This window comes from Manis pentadactyla, chromosome 14 (genome assembly GCF_030020395.1).
Source record: "Manis pentadactyla isolate mManPen7 chromosome 14, mManPen7.hap1, whole genome shotgun sequence".
Classification (NCBI taxonomy): Eukaryota; Metazoa; Chordata; class Mammalia; order Pholidota; family Manidae; genus Manis; species Manis pentadactyla.
In genome coordinates this window covers 84,372,016-84,389,872 of record NC_080032.1, presented here as the reverse complement: position 1 = coordinate 84,389,872, position 17,857 = coordinate 84,372,016, and the positions used below count along the sequence as shown (strand labels likewise).

Genomic DNA, 17,857 nt, shown 5'->3' with positions numbered 1-17,857 from the left:
CCAACAAAGATCCACGCACTGCTACAGCTGTAGATGCACTCATCCCACCAGCTCCTGGACTTGCCATGGGAATGAAGGAGATATCTAAGCTGGCCTGTGCATACAGTAAAACAACAAATTTGACTGGATCTATACTGTTGGAACTCAACCAAGAATTAGGAGAAGTGCAAATTGTAGCGCTCCAAAATCTTACAACTACAGACTATTTACTGTTAAAAGAACATATGGGATGTGAACAGTGCCCAGGAATGGGTTGTTTTAATTTGTCTGATTTTTCTCAAACTATTCAAATTCAGTTAGATAATAACCATCATATCATTGATAAGTTTTCACAAATGCCTAGGGTGCCTAACTGGTTTTCTTGGTTTCACTGGAGATGGCTGGTAATTACAGGTATGCTTTGGTTATGTAACTATACTCCTATTATGTTAATGTGTGTGCGCAATTTAAGTAGTAGCTTAAAATATATACATGCTGAAGTTACTCTACAAGAAGATATGTCAAAGAAATAATCAATCTTCCCATGTTTTCTCCCGCCTGCTACTTCTATAGCTTTTCTTCTTCCTTCCTAATTACAACGAATTCTTAAATAGAATTCGTGCCTCATATCAAATTTACCGAGTATCATAATTCTTCCAAGTGGTAAAGATACCTCAAGACAAATGCTGGGCATAGAAGCCACAGGGCATAAATATGCAAAGAAATAAAAAGCTAACCATTTCAAACAATAAGGCTTCTCTCTCACTTACCAACTTAACATTTCCCTGTGTGGCCCCGGAAGATGACTGGTTAGCCAGAGACGGGTAAGATTCCTCAAGGGAGGAACAACCTAAGACAGGCACAGTCGCTGGGGGGTCATCAGGTGAGAAATTGGGGATCAACAGAGGTGAGGCTTAGAACCTCACCCCCCCTGTTCTGAGAGAAATCTTCTGCATATGTGGATGTTTTATTGCCCTTGTCTAGCTTGGATTAACACATAGTCTACAGGCACACACCTGATCATCTACATTTGCTCTCTTACAACACTAAACTATGTTTTCTACCTTTATGTTGTATCTACCTACCACTTCAGCATCTTATTAAAAATAATAAAGAGAGAAATGTGGTATCCACATATAAATCAAGTATAAAAATCAAATGTGTATTCATATTTGAACTGACTGTTTATAGTTCATAATGCATGAGCAAAACCAAAAGTTTCTGTGATGACTGCCCTTGTACTGTTCACCATGTAACTTATTCACTATGTAAGAATTTGTTCTCCATGTAAGAACTTGTTCGTTATGCTTCAGAAGATTGGAGACTGACGAAAATTAGGCTTGGGGTGGATTAATGATTGTGCATTGAGCATTGACTCCCCTATACAGAATTTTATTGTTGTTAACAACCATTTGATCAATAAAAATGAGAGATGCCCTAACAACAACAACCAAGAAAAAGTACACACTTCCAATTGTAAAATAAATAAGCAACCGGGATGTAATGTATAGCATAAGGAATATAGTCAAAATATTGTAACAACTTGGTATGGTGATAGCTGGTACTTAGAATTATCATGTATATAAATGTTGAATCACTGTGTTGTACACCTGAAACTAATGTAATGTAATACTGTGTGTCAACTACCCTTCAATAAAAAATAATTATCTAAAAAAAAAAAAAAAAAAAAAAAAAAAAAGACACTCAAGCCTCCACCTGTGCCCTTTACATTTACCCCTTAACAGCTAGAGTTCTTGCTATTCATTCTTGATACAGTTAGACTAAGTTATCTGAGAGGCTCGTTTGTAGATTCAGCAGGCCCTAAAATCTGCAGGAAGTCATTGTAAAAAAGTTCTAAGAACTATGACATGAGGGCTTACACACCTTTGACCTTTCAAACAATTGGCTAGAAATAAATAGGACTTTGTTATTTTTACCTTGTTATGTAATCCATTCTTTTCTTTAAAGAAAAACAGCTGTGACAACTTCTTTTGACTATCTAGAAAAATGAAGACAGTTAAAGCTGAACACCTCATAATACTGGAGCAGTGACCTGAATTTTCCTAGTCTTGAAAAATCAAATAAGCAATGGAAAGCCCTAGATGGACAAAACTCAACAAATAAAGAGGACAAGTAAGTCCTACCCACATCTGCTCTGTCAAGCTTTTCCATGATCTTCCAAGGTCTAATTGGCTCCCAGAGCAGCAGAGGGTTCTTCCAAAAAATTACTGTATTTGTAAGTAAATGCACATATTATCACTGCTATTCAATCTAGTCTTTAAAAGCAAACCAGCATAATTTCCAAATCTGTAGTCCTAAGCCTATATTTTACATAGACACTTCAAAATCCACGTCAGAAATTTAAGCCTTTCCCCTGCATATCCTGTCCTTGCTTAAAACACACCTCCGACACTGCCCAAAGTCCTCCAAAGCCTAAATTGTTTAACATAGCACAGGTCATCAAGCCCCATTTTAGCTTTCTAGGTCAGGACAGGGCAAACCACCAACCAGCCAAATGCAGTCCACTGCCTGTTTTTGTAGTCCGCAGTGTAAGATTTGTGTAGTCTTAAATGCTTAAAAAAAAAAAAATCAAGTTCATGACAATGAAAACTGTATGCAATTCAAACTTTAGTGACCATAACATTTTTTTATTGAAACACAGCCCCACCTATTTATATTGTCTGTCTACAGCTGCTTTTGAGCTACAAGTTGAGTATCTGTGACCAGGATGGTATAGCCTCCAAACCTAAAATACTTACTATCTGGCCCTTTATAGAAAAGGTTTGCTCTACACTCATCTGTAGCCACCCTAAACTATTTGCGTCTCTAACAGACTCCACTTCTCTGCCTGCTCACTGCCCCCCAGGGGTGCTCCCATAGAACTAACTCCATTTTAGCATGGAACAGCTATTCTCATTGTCCCTTTACTTGTCGGGTGGACGTGTTCACCAGTGAATCCTCAGCAACCAACATGATCCCTGCCCTCCTTCAGGGTTTGATAAATGTGTATTGATTGAAGGAGAACTCTGACATGAACAAGACCGGGTTCCAACTTTCAAGAGCTTACATAAGCAAGATAGACATACAAACAACAAATGGATCTATGAAGAGTGAAAAGGCATAAAAAGTAGCAAGTATTGAGATACGTAGAAAAAAAATGGAGACCAGTCCAACCCCACATTCCTAAGTCCTGACAAAATGCCTTGTGACTCGTACCACCGGCTCTGTAAGGCTCCAATGTCCTGTTTTTCATGACAACCCATTGTTTTAACAAGTTTTATAGCCCCCACCTCCTAGGTTTAGAGACCCCTGGGTCAGATAATCAACGGACCAAGACACAAACAAGTTGTGACATGCGCATAAGAAAAACTTGGGTGTCCGAAAGTTGCCTTTTCCTCATTACAATACTAAATTTCCCACCCCTGGGTGGAGATTGTGTTGATACATAGAGTTGAGGGTGCAACATACATGCATGTATGTAATTCAACTGCACACGTGCTAAGTGAAACCCTCCCTACTCATGCTAGGTGACCTAACAACTAATGAATAAACATTTTCACTCCCCGTAATGGGGGCTACCCCGATTCTCCTCGGGGCGACCCTCTCCTGAGCAGCCCACCGTGGTCTACCAAGGTGGTGTTTCCTCGCTTCTCTAATGACGTGCTCTGCTTGCTTGCACACTCCTTAAGTCTGGGTGTTAAATTCCTTTGACACGTGAGGAAAGTCCAGAGGACCCCGCTCTGGTGTCCGCCAGGGGCGGTATCCCGCAGCGCAGGTAAGAGGGTTCCACCTGGGGAAAGGTGCCCCTTAGACGCCTTTCCGACTTCAACACAGCCCCCTCCTCCCACGATAAAATTCTCACTGCGCTTTTTTGTCGGCACGCAGTGTCCTCATCTGTAAAATAAGGCCAAATAATTCTGACTTCACAGGCTTAAATGAATATGGTTGATTACTGCGAACACAGGTCAGTGCATGCTCCGCAGAAAGGGCCCGGGAAACGGCGGTCCCGCCCGGGTCTCTCAGACGCTCCGTTAGACGTTCAGTCCGCATCCGAGGGCGTCTCCGGTGTGCAAGGTAAACGCCTGGCCCGGGATCAAGAGTCCCCTGAGGGCAGCAGGCTGGGCCGCGCGCGGGGCAGGGACTCCGGGAGACGCTCTGGGCCGGAGCCGGGGAGCGGGAAGAACTACAACTCCCAGCCGCAGCGGCCAAGCTCGGGGCTCCGCTGCCATTTGCCGCCCCCGCCCCTTCCGCGCAGCCCTGAGGCTCCACCTCGAGGGGGCGTGCGTCCTTCCGTCTATTATCCTGAGCGTAGCCACGCCCCGGTCACTGCGAGGCCCCCGTGACGTCACGAGGCCTTACGCGTCGCGCGCGGGGCGGGAGTTGACGGTCGGCCTCTGGCGGGGACCCGGCGGCCCCAGGGCCGCGGCAGAGGCTCCCGAGGGCGGCCGCGATGCCCGGCTCGCCGCGGGTCAGCCAACTCCTGGATCTGTGAGTGCACCCGGTCCCCGCCTCCCCTCGCCCCGCCCCGGCCCCGCCAGCGCCCGCCCCTCACCGCCTCCGGGCCCCAGCGGAGGCCCGCTGTCGATTCTGTTCCCGGCCTCCCCATTTCCGCCTCCGCGTCGGGGACGGTTGTGCCAGACGGGCGGCCGGGCAGCCTCGCCCCTCCGTCCTCCGGGGGTCCCAGCCCTCAGCCTGGCGGCTCGGCGCCGCTCTGGTTCTGGCGTTGGCCTGTTTCTGGCGGCGCTGAAACCTTGGTAGCAGAAAACAAAACCCAAGGTGGGGTCCTGCGAAGCCCGCGGCCGAGTCCCACCCGGGCTCCGTCACCGGGGTCGATCCGATTTTCCGAGGCAGCCGGATCCCTGATGGCGGTTCCTGGGTTCAGCCCCCAGCTCTGCCATCCGCCAGCTGTGCGACCACGGGAGAGTTACTGAACCTCTCTGCCCGCGTTCTTGATCTATGAAATTAGTGTAACTACATCTATCTCGTGGAGGTGCAGTGAGGAATAAAATTAACATGTAAAGTCCTTAGGATGCCTAGCTTCGAAAGAAATTTCAGGGAGCTTTACTTGAAATAAATAATTCAACGTTATTGAAGCCGGGGGATTGGTTGAAAGTGATTGTCTTACATTATTTTAGAAAGATTTAGTATCTTCTGATTATCAGAGGCATATGCATGATATAACCTGTTAGGTTTCACTATGTACGTGAAATAAACCAGACCTAAGTTTTGCTTATGTGGCCTAACTGGCTTGGTCTGCTTGGGGGATTTTCAAGCCTGGTCTCCATTTTATTTTATTTTTTAAATATCCCCCTTTTGTTCATTCTCTCAGGAGGCTCAAAGTGTGAAACAATATACTGTTATTCTCACTAATCATTGTTGATATTATTAACTTTAAAAATAAAAGTTATTTTCCCAGCAAAAATGGCTTTATTCTGGAATTGCAGAGAATTGCAATTAAGGACATGCAAACTACAGCAAAACCTTAGGGCAAGTCCAACAAACAGGACAGGAATGTTATTTTATGAAGAAGAAAGGTTAGTTGGAAGGGGTTGCTTTGAATGAAACAAGTTTTGGAGAAAGGTGTTAAGAGTTCAGGATGATGTGGTTTCCCACTGGCTAAATTGCAGGGGTGGTCCATTTCCTGTAGGAGATGCAAAGTACATTCTTCCCTGTTGGGATCTGTAATTAAGGATTCCTTCCTGTTTAGGATTCCTCTGTTGGGATCTATAATTGACAGTCCTTGACAGTCCCGTAGAGCTGCAACTCCACTTCAGGGGGTTTCCCTTTGCTAATTTTCGCAAGTAGTCCTTGGGCTGGATGGTCATGTAGTTGCTCTTCCATGACGACAGTTGCGTAGTCATTGTAGACGTTGGGCAGTAGGACCGTTGAGTTCGTTGAGCTGTGTAGTCCTCATGGACATCATTTTATGAGTGAGTGGCTGCCTAAAGGCATTTAAAACTCTTGAAAAGATGTGACGACTATGAGGAAAATAATAAGGGTTGAAAAATTCTTAAGAGCAGAGTTTCCCAGAGGCCAAGATTTAACCAACTCACTCAGTCAATAGAAGGAGCATTGCCTATTTGGTGAAAGATTGGCATCTGTTTCTTAAGATCTTTTAAGTTTCGGGTAACAATTCCTGATATATTAACGTTGAAACAACTTTTTTTTTTTACCAGTTTCAGCATGTGCATTTTCTTGTCAGGCAGTTAGGGTGTCTTAGGCTATACAATTGTCTAATGTAACGCTGGCTAGTTTATAGATTTTTACTGTAATGGTTGAAATTCTGTAGGTTTCTCCTAAGGCAGTTTCAATGCAGTCTATTGTTGGCATCTTTTCTAATATATGGAGCACATTGTCTTCTTTTGGAAGTGAGTCACCGAAAGCTTTTTGGATCTGACAGAAAATACGCCTTTCAGTATTGCATTAGTGCCTTACGGTACTGAATCATGTTATGATTATTTAAGATAAACATGAGGCTGTCTCATTTCAAGAGGCAGTAATACAGGTGAGCTTCCGTCTAAGTTAGGCCTCTAAGTGGTATGAGCAATCAGGCATTTCACAACAGGTATTTTTATGAAAACAAAAGAAAAACAAAGATTTGTAGTTGGAGCAAAGTATAAACTCAGTTTCTGAGTCTGGAGAGAGTTAAGGAAATTTCAAGATTTGAGCTCAAAGCATCTTTAGGTAGTGGGGTGAGAATTGCAGTTTTAACGTGATGTATCTTCCAGATTTGCAGTTTGAATGTCACTGATGATGTCATCATTTATTTGGTGAACTCTGGGTAGCCGGTACAGAAGAAAGCATGAAAGTTGTGATGATCTGTAGCGTTGATTTCTCTGAAGTTCATATCAAATTGTTCAGCCTCGGCTTGTAGAGCTTGGGAAAAAGGGCAGTTTTATTTCTTACTTTATAATCACAAGGGTGGGAGAAAACTGGAAATGTTAGTTTGGAGGGTCAGAACCAGATATTGGAGGAAATTAGAAGAATTCACAGTATCCAGTCCAATTTACAGAGAGGTAACTGCCAGGAATGTCCAGCAGTCCCTGAGACGTCAGGTGAAAGATTACTCCACACTTTACTGCAAGAGAGAAGGCGAGGGGGTCAAGTCAACCCTCAGAGGCGAAGACCCTTTTCCTCAGCTTGCTCTCCGATTTATTTTGTGTATACTAACCTTTACATCTTGATTAAAATACCACAGGTGCAGATCACAAGAGTGCAGAAAGCCACAGGATATAATCAGTCTTAAATCTTTCATACATTCAAAGACTTCATGTGTTGATTATTATCAAGGACACAAAGCAGAGTTCTGCGTATGCTACAGTGCTTGGTTAAACTAGAACTACACTACGCAAAAGCAACATTTGTGAAAAACACCCTCAGACTCATGGGAAGCACAGGAGCAGGTGACTCTCAGGCATTCCAACGATAAAATCTTTACGCAGACCTGGCATTCCAGGGAACGACTAGCCTCCAGTAATCCCATGATGCCCTCTGGAAATCTCTATCTGTGTCTTAGCAAGCCACGCATTGTAAATAGCCCCATCATCAACATTTCCATTCCCCACAGGTAACAAAACCTCAAAGCCAGTGAACCGGACTGGAATCTGATAACTGGTACACTATAGTTTTCTATTGAAACAATTTTTCTCTCTATAATCACCCCATTTTTAACAAAGGTGACCACAATAAGACTAACTTGTTTGTAAAATATGCCTAGTCTCATTAAACTCAGCTTGTTACTTATATAGGTGTAACAAGAATAGTGATTGTATGCATATTTTCCAATGTGATATTCCAGTGAAAGTCTTGGTAATCCAAGGGACTTTATTTGCTCCAAAAGCCAACCTTAGTTCTTCAAAACTGTCTAGTAATAAGAAATGTGATTCAATCCTTAAAAGCCTCTTTAGGCTAAGAAGCCTGGCCAAGGGCTTTTCCAAGGGCATGTCCTATTATTACAAGAACAGATTTTTAGTGAAGTTATGCAAATACCTATGCTGCCATGAAAATAAGAATACTCAATAATAATTTTTTAATTCTGAAGGGATCAGACAGAGAGGAAAAAAATGTTTAATTTTTGCTTATAAAAGTTTAAATTTGGAAAGCAAACATTAAAGAACCAAGAATATTTCAAACAATCATAAAAATTATAATTGTTTCCATTTGTTCATTTATGAATCAGTGTAGTCCTATGTAATCAATTCTTGTTTCCTTGCTCTTGGGTTAACAGTTTTATGAATTAATCAGTTTCTCCATTAGTGTTCTAGAAATTCTTACCCAGTTAAAAGATAAGATCTTAAAGTTATCAAAAACCTGTATTCTAGAGTGCTTGTCAGGGTCTTTTCAAAGAACCTCCATGGAGACAGAGCATTTTGGCCTATAGTTGATTCTAAGAGAGGAATTTAGGGAAAAATTCTGGCTGTGAATGACAAAAGACTTATTAAAATATCCATAGTTAAGGATCTGATAAGAGTTCACTATAAAAAAGATGTAATTGATAGGTAAACTTGGTTATTTCTGTGGTATACAACATTTAGGACTGATATGTCTCAGGACATATCAGAGTTCTAGGAATTTCATGCAATTTCTGGAATACATATTAATAACCTAACCATATAAATAAGTATATCCATATATGAATAAATCCACATATCCTAGGAAGGATTTTTACTAGATGATATTTCCCATGCAGTTTAACACATTAAAAAAAATCTACTCACTTTATTATCTCCCTTTTTATAAGGAGAGGAAAGAAAGTCTTTTGGGATCTTCCAGGGCCCTCTGGAAAATACCAAAGTTAGTTCAAGGTCAAAAAAACTTCATTTAGAATTTGGGGTGAGTTTGTCAAAAGGGTTAAAACACTTGCCCAAATAGGATCACAGGTCGTTGTGACATAATACTTAAGTTATTTATTCAACTAAAGTGACAAAGGATTTCAAAAGCAAATATAGAAAGTTACACAGTTGTAAAAAATAACTTAGCTCTTTTAATATTGAAGACTCAGTTTTCCTAAGCAAAAATCTAATAAAGACAGTGTGAAATACAGGATATATCTTGATTAGACACAGAATCTTTGTTTTCTAGACAGATTACACAAAAGGTAAAGAAAAACCTTTATAACCTTTTATTAAGAGCAGATCAATAATCTAAGAAACCTTTCAACAGAGAGAAAATTAAACTATAATTTTATATTAATGTATCATTAAGCTCATTTTTTTAAATGCTTCTAAATCCATTTAATTTTAGCTAAACTTTGACCCTGCAACATGAAATTTCTTCACAAGCCTTCTGTAACTTTCTATAGATTTTGAATTTTTGTCTTATTCCTTTTTGTTATTCTGAAAAAATAACCAGTCATTTTACTTCAGGACAAAATTATTCTTTTTTCCTATCAAAACCACATCCTATATTTCTTGCATACTTTTCACATTAAAAAAATCCCATTATCTTCTCATACTTTATATACGGTTGTTTTCTTTCACTCTTGTTTCCAGGAGATTTAATATTTTTATTAAAGATTTTAACCATTAGTAATCTTTATTTTCCAGTGAAAACTATGAAGCAGGCAATTGTGAACTTCCTGGCATATGTGCATAATTATAAAAACTTACATTTCTTAGAGATGTGCTTTTTCATAGTACTTTTTTTTAATATGGCAAAAAACATGTTTACTAATACATCCAATTATATTTTGTCTCTTTGTAAAAATTAAGCCAAAAGTAGATAAACTTAGGTTTAGCAATGAATATTTCAGTGTATTATCTTATTTGGAAATGATCTACATATTTAATGAATATCCATCATATAATTTAACTTAGTATAAACTTTCATCTTACATATACTTAATTTACTTATTTTTAATAATTATGTTTGGATTAAACATTAAATAGCTAACCATCTTAAGTTATTTTTCTTGCTGACCAGGTTTGTAACGTAAAGACAGTATGAGTTGATTGGACCAATAAACCCAGGTAGAAAATGTTGTATATTTGCATTATATTTAATTTCGACAACTGTAAAGACATGCCTGCTTTTATTGAGCCAACACATTTAAATGACTTCTGTAGCTTTTATTTATTGATTATTCCAGATCATATGAACTTGAAAAGCATTTGTGTTAGTTTCTGTATTTTGAGTGTTAAGAATATTTAATTTATATAATTAGTTATTTTTTAAGCCAGTTAAATAGGCCTCTTTTTGAATTATCACATATTTGTAGCATATGTACATATATGCATACATATACAAACAGTCACAACAGAGATCTTAAGGCTTTCATTTGAAAATATCAAGTCATGTGCCAGGTACGGTAATAGAAAACTCAAAATAATAGCTGTATCCAAATTATGTTTTTGGCAGATGGAATAAGTTAAGGTTATCTTCTCAGAGGGCTTAAGCTTTTCATCAAAAATTTATTTGTGCTGTAAGAGTAAGAACTGTAAGAGTTCTTTTAGAGAAGCCATTTTTGGAGTCATTTTTGTCTTCTAGAAGAGTTTGTGTACCAGTCAAAGAATGCATGTATTGTCTCCAAGAAGTTTGGGATCCTCTCTTTTTAAGGGTGCCCCTTGAGATGGGATTTCTTATCTAAGTTAAAGATTCCCCCAAGTGGTCACTGCAATTCAGTTATCCTTTTTGTAAAGTTCAGCCATTTTTCCAAAAAAGTCATAAGGTCCTGCTCTGAGTTTTCGACCAAGTGACACCCATCTTTGCCTTAGATTCCCTAAGACAGCTTAACTATTAGAGTGCTGGTTTTCAGCAGGTGTCCCAAAACACAAAGAATCATGTTTCCCCCCTTTTGAATAGAATAGGGTGACTTACTGAAATGCTTCAACAAAGGTCCCTCATTGAAATCGGAGAGCTCAGCGTAAAGGGACTGGAGCTTGGATCTGAGATACTTACCATGGAATCCGTGGTCCATAAGAAAGCAGTGAGAGCAGTGGGCTGCCTGGGTGCAGGCACCTGCTTCCTTACCTGCCGCGGGGCTCATCAGGCGTCACCTTTGGATCCTTTTTCTAACACCGGAAGCTGTCAAAAGAAAATCCAGAGAGGTTTATTTGATATGAATATATCATTTAGCAAAAAAATTATCTGTTAGTGAACAGAGGGACTTCAAATCAAAAGTGGTTAGAAGCTCAGAGGCATGTCATTGCAGGATGGTTTATAAAGTGGGAATGAGGAATTTTGTAACCTTTAGAATTACTGGTTTTTACAGTGGAGTTTTGGGATAGCAGAGGATTACTTAAAAGTGATTCAATCATACCATTTAAGAAGACAATTTAAGTATTGTTTATAATTATCAGAGGCATTTCTAAGAAGTAACCTTAGTTTTTCTTATTCATGAAATAAGCTAGATTAAGTTTCACTTACATGGCCTAATTGGTTTTGTCTGCTTGAGGGATTTTCAAGCCTGATATCTATTTTACTTTATTTTAACACTAGAAAATAATAAATGCCACTAAGAGTTGTTATTATTAATATCATTAATTAACAAGCTATAATTAATTTCACACCAGAAACTGCTGGATATTGCAGTTTCCTATTAATACTGCATTAAAAATATTGTGCCATGTGTGCTCCTATTGTCTGTAGGAGCTTCCTATTAATACTGCATTAAAAATATTGCCATGTAAAAAAATTAAGGCTGAGGAGAACAATCACCTTAATCTATTACATGCTTTCTTAAAACATTGGGATATGACATTTACATTATACCTCATAAACTTACGGTCCTTAGTCCACAGTCACATTTTTGTAAAAGGGAAATCTGTTGATTCTCCTTTCTGTACACTCAGACTTCTGTAGAGTCCTGAGAAAAGTATTTTTAATTTAGTTCTTTGCATAAATTTTGCCCCTGACACACATGGGATTTTCTTTGTGTCAGTAAAGAGAGTTAGAGTGATGGTCAAGTGTGCAAGTTGAGAAGACAGACCACCTCAGTTCAATTAACACCCCTAACATTTACTAATTACACAATCTTGAGCAAATGATGCAACCTGTCTGGGTTTTCGTTTTCTCATCTGTAAATGCAGGATGATAGTAATATTACCTGTCTTACTGAATTGTTGTAAAGATTAAACATCAATACATGTAAAGCCCATAGAATAGTGCTTGGCAAATAGTAGGTGTTCAGTGTTCATTTATGTTAGTTATTAATATTCTATCATACCTCCCATGGAAGCAGTGTAACAAGGGATATGTTACCTAAAGCCTGGCGTTTTTGCTAAGGCCTAGCTTAATTCTTATCTTTTTTTTTTTCCCCCTATCTCCGTCCTGGCAGCTCCCTGAGTGTTCCACACAAATCTTCCTCTGAACTTCTATGGCCAGAATCAAGTCTTTTGTCTCTTTGTATCCACAGTTCCTTATTTGTAGGTGGTGTTCATGTATTTAAGGAGCACACATGGCACATGAAGCACTATGTTAGTGGCTGTGGGTAATAACTAGCATAAAGGAGGACTAGTAACTAGCATAATAGTCCTATGGGACTAGCACAAGACAGGTATGTAAGTAGCTATGACATGGTATAATAGCAGCACAAAAGAGGGATTAACAAGGTGTTTTGAAATTTTCTGATGAGGAAAAGAAACATAAAAGACTAAGGGAAGGCTTTGTAAAGTGGGTTGTATTTGAAGAATAGTAACATTTTATAGTTGCAAATGGAGACAGTGCATCCAAGAAGTAGAATAATAAGAGCAAAGGCTTGGCAGGAAGTTACAAATATGTGAGAAGACCAGAAAAGCAGTGTTTCAGTTTGGCTGGTGAATACCATATGAATAGTGGGATAGTAAGACATAAAGCCAGACAAATAGGCTGGCCCTTGGTGACCACAATGAAATAAGTATATTTAATTCTATAACAGTGGGAAGGTATAAAAGATTTTGGAACTGGGCTGGGAACAGAGGGAGATCTGAATTAGGGAGAAGTTGGGAAAAAGGAAACTGTTGCGAAATATTGAGAAGAAGTAAGGAGAGCCCCAAATAGACATCTGTGAGGATGTTCATTGCAGAATTCATTCTAGTGACAAATAATTGGAATGCCCATCATCTGGGAGAGGTGCCATGGAATATTATGCAGCTATTAGAAAAGTAAAGAGTAGATGTATATATATTCACATGGATGGAATTTAAAAACATATTGCTTAGGGTTTTTTGTTTTGTGTGGGTGTGATGGCTTCAAGGTTACTTCCTGGAGTTGAAGTGCTGGCCGCACAGGCCCTGAAGACTTGCACTCCCAGTGGAGTCACTGCAGTGCACTCCATGGTGTCCAGGCAGTTCCAAACTGACGAAGAGCAGGCGACTGGGCTGGAGACGGAGGCCATGATGGCTGCACAGAAGGGACTGGACCCAAACAATACACTAGCCCCAAAGGCAGCTTCAGGCACCAAGGAAGACCCTTATTTAGTTCCCTCCATAACCAGCAGACAGATGTGTCTGTGAAGAGGACAGAAGTGCTGTTATCTGGTTCTGGCTGCACAAAGGTGAGATCCAGCAGTGCCCCAGCTGTGGAACCCATTACAAGCTGGTGCCCCACCGCCTGGCCCACTGAGCCTTTGCAACAGCTTACTCAAAATGTACTATAAAGTTTCTTCTTTCCAATAAAGACTAGCTATTGCATTGGCTCCTTAAAAAACAAAACAAAACAAAAAATACAAAAAACCCCACATTGCTTGGTAAAAAAAGAGAAAACAGAATAACACATTAAGAAAGTTATCCAGAATTTGGAAGTAAAGCAAAAAGATGACCATATGATCCTCATTGTCATACTAGGGTGTTGTTCCTCATGTAAGGGTTCATATTTCCCTTGAGAATCATATTTTCTAACACTTCTGGGACAAGGTATGGTCATACTGGCAGTTGGCCAGCAAACTACTTCTGGGTTGTGACAATGTAAGGCGCTTGATGCAGAACAGCAGTCAACTGTTTTACTTAATATACTGTTTAGTCCAGAGGAGGGGACTTCTCCATGAAGGAAACTGCTAGGTTTACATCCTTATGCAAGCACCTAATCTCACTAACCAGCACTTGGACTAGCGTTGCCTTGAGAATCCTTTGAATCTAGGATATGGCGAAGAGTTTTGAATAGAGGGAACAAGGAAAGAGAAAAATAAAAAATTACTCTAAAGTTTTCAACTTCATTGACTGGGAGAATGGTGATTTCATTTGATAATTACAGAGGAGTGTCTTATGAGGAAAATGAATCAGAATATCCAGTAGAAGTAGCAAACAAGGCAGTTAGAAATATACATTTTAACATGAAAGAGAGATCAAGAATTGAGACTAAGATTAGGAGTAAACTACTTATAGATGATAAATGAAGCCATGGTTAAGTTTAAGAGAAAGGATAGAGAAGAAAACAAGGCCAAGGACCAAATTTTATCCAACAGTTACATTAGGAGCAGGCCATTTTGCCAAAAGCCATTTCTTAATTCTTAATTAGACTAATTCACTATATAACTGATTGACTGCAAATTAGTAAGTTGTTTCTTTCAACTATAAAGTTTAGAGCCATTCATATTGGATGAATATGAATTGCCCCCAAACATACCTTCATTTTTTTTTTATAGCTTTTGAAGATTTTATTAAGCTTTAGATGAACATTTTTCATTTTTTGTGAAAACAGACCACCTGTGTCAACTCTTGGGATTGAGAACTAAAATCACTTATGTCAATGTAACTTTTTGCTCCTGGGAATTTTTGCAGTTTATTAAAATGAACATTTGATTACTAGAACAAACATTTCTGGTTGTGAGAGCAGACGTTATTTTTGTCAGGACTGTTCATCATGGCTTGTTGTGAGACCCCGTGTCCATCAGTCTTAAACTGTTATGTCACAGATTTTGGCTAATCCTAACCTGTTCCCCGTCTTGTAGGAAGAGAACCTTCATAAATTACTTGGATTTACATCCCCAAATCCCAAGTCTACTCTGCCCTAGTTTTCCCCTATTGAACCACTACCAACACTGTTAATCCCTTGCTATGGTAAATTTAATAAATTCTCTTTGTTTGATCAACGGGCTTTTGGACGACAGTTTTTGTGAGCCGTTTTTAAGTTCTTGTTGCAGCATTTTACAAAAATTTAATTTGTTTCTGTCCCAGCTGCCTGATGTTGCTGCTGGAGGGAACTAGAGCAGAAAGAGGAAACCATTCAGTGTAGGGAATACACAGCAGAACCTCTAAAGCTGAGCTCAGAGAAGAGGATACTTAAGGGCCAAGATGAGAAAGACTGGAAGGAAGATGGTGTAGGGAGAAAAAAAAGTGGTATTATGAAAAAACATTTAAAATACAGCTGAAATCTGCATAAAGGAAAATATGAGTGGCTGTCAGTGAGGAATTTGATTTTACCTTCTTACAAGCTACTACGTTTTTTAGCCTAGTCTTGTTTCACAGATACTGGTAGAAGACCAAAGGCTTTTAGGTCAGACACAAAGGACTTTATTATTTATTGTATAACAAGCAGCATGAACATTAGTTCCTTTATATTCACTTCCCTCTAACCTGCAGGACACACAGCAGGAACACCAAAGGGCCCAGATAGATGCCCACATAAGCAGTGAGTTGTCATAAGGGAGAAACACTGAATTTGGGGACTCTGCCATTTTATAGCAAGCAGTAAGTAATGCTTACTGGAGACATTACTTTATCCCAGTGGTCTTCATCGTAAACACAACCCTGAGAATGGCTCAGTAAAGAATTATCAGGGCTGTGTATTCTCGTCATTCCCAGCAAGACCAGCAGGACCATGAAAGCCCATAGAGGACCGCCTTCAGCATTCCGCCCTTGGTTCTACCACCTTGGCTTCTGACAAATTACCACATGGGTATGACACTCCTTCAGCCTCAATGATTAATTTATTCCAAGAGGCTAAGACAAAATGTATTTAATTTCTGTCATACAGCACTTAAACAAGGTTATTACTAGTGCTCTGAGCAGCAGGACGAGGCCAACCTGCACTGCTGACCTCAGCTATGCCCCTAGGGTCCCAAACTCAGCCAACAGTGAATAAATCCCAGGGGGACCAATAGGTCTTACTTCAGACGGCCAAGATGTAGTGTAAGCCCAGGATAGTATCCATTATGAGCTGCACAAGGACATTTTAACTTACCTGTTAACCTTTGATGTCATTGTCAATAATTACATGGGACAACAGATGGGCCAGAAGGAAACGCCCAACCCAATTGAGGGATATTCCATAGCCTATTATTCTGTCTACCTACATGCATATAAACCAAAGAGACAAGTCACCCTAGTTTAGATTTACTGTTAAACTAGATTTGGATTAGATTACCATGACATTGTCTTGCTTATGTCATGTGGGCAATGTCACTGAGAAGTTGCAACCTTGATTGTAATACACAGAATAGCCCAAGATCACTTGGACATCCAGACAAACATGAATTTGTATCTGGCAGATTGAAACGAGGTTGTGCTGGACAGAGGTTCTATTTCAACATGGCATGCTGAGAATACTGGGGTCCTGATCTCTCACATCCCAGCTCATTCATGGAGGAAGAGGCAAGACAAGAAGACCAAAGGCTACTGCCAAGCACCCGCTTCTAAAGCAGGGCTTTCACTCAGAGAGAAGCTTATCACTGTCCCTGTACCCAGCTCTGAAACTGCAACTCATAAATTTTTCCCAGGGGGGGAGAGAGGATGTGAAACAATTCCAAAGCTCTCAAGAAACCAACTTTTTTTTGAAACGGTGGGAGAAGGTCAAACCTAAGGACACTGTCAAAATCAATGGAGATTTTATATTGAGTAATTACAAAGAGGCTGATTGATAGCTTTATGTGAGACAAGCTAAATCATAGGCCAGGAAGTTTACCAGAGAGCCAGGGGAAGAAACATCTAAGAAGAGCCTGCCTGTGGTCAGAACAAACTTCAAACAATGACTTCAGAAACTAGCCTTGCAAAGGAAAACAAAGTGAATTGGATACCATCATGGAGCAATTTATATCCAAGGCATTGTTAAAAATAATAGACCAACCAATGTGCAATGAGTGAAGGGTAACAGCTGGATATGATACCAATAACAGATAATCAAAGAAAGAGATAGTTACAGAGAGCCCTACTAAAACCAGGGTGACATCCTAGGGTGACAATGCTATGTCCAAGGCTACGCCCACTAAGGAGCAACTTCAGAGGTAGCATGCAGTGAGGGAAATAGACTTCACTAAAATAGTCCAGCTATGTCGCTAAACAAACACATAATCACAACTCGGGGATCAGTATCCAGTGCTACCACATAATATATTATCTAAACTATCCGTTTGCAACAACAAAAAAATGCAAGACAAGCAAAGGAACAGTGTAACCCATATATATACCAGGGGGTGAGGACCAGGGAACAGAAACTGTCCTTGAGAGGACCCAGATGTTGGATTTAGCAAAGACCTCAAAGAAACATAAGTGTCTTCAAGAACTAAAGGAAGCCATACTTAAATTAAAGAAGTAAAAGGGAAAATGGTTTGGCAGTTCCTCAAAAGGTTAATCATAGACTTAATATATTACCAAGCAACTCCACTCTTAGGTGGCAGAACTGAAACTAGGTACTCAAGTACTTGCACACAAGGTTCATACAGCACTATTCACAATAGCCAAAAGGTGGAAACAACCAAAATGTGCATCACCAATTAATCAATAAAATGTGGTATGTCCATACAGTAAAATATCATTCAGCATAAAAAGGAATGAAGTATTGATAGTCGCAACAAGATGGATGAATCTCAGAAACATTATGTTAAGTGGAAGAAGCCAGACACAAAAGGCCACGTTACATGAATTCATTTATATGAAATATCTGACATAGATAAATCTACAGTGGCAGAAAGCAAATGAGCATTTTCTAGTTACTGGCAGGGGAGAGGATTCGGGAGGATTCGGGACTG

General features: G+C 39.7%; 1 protein-coding gene and 1 pseudogene across 2 annotated transcripts in view; both read left to right on the top strand.

Annotated features, from left to right (window-relative positions):
- Positions 1 to 4,327: 4,327 nt before the first annotated feature.
- AMN1 (antagonist of mitotic exit network 1 homolog) overlaps positions 4,328 to 17,857 on the top strand; it is a 42,340-nt gene continuing 28,810 nt past the window's right edge. For both annotated transcript variants that reach the window (XM_036889438.2, XM_036889440.2), the window contains exon 1: positions 4,328 to 4,467. In XM_036889438.2, coding sequence (XP_036745333.1) covers positions 4,430 to 4,467 — 38 coding nt within the window. In that variant the 5' untranslated portion in view covers positions 4,328 to 4,429. The remainder of the gene's footprint in view (positions 4,468 to 17,857) is intronic.
- Positions 4,474 to 15,928, top strand: LOC130680879 (cytochrome c oxidase subunit 5B, mitochondrial-like; annotated as a pseudogene).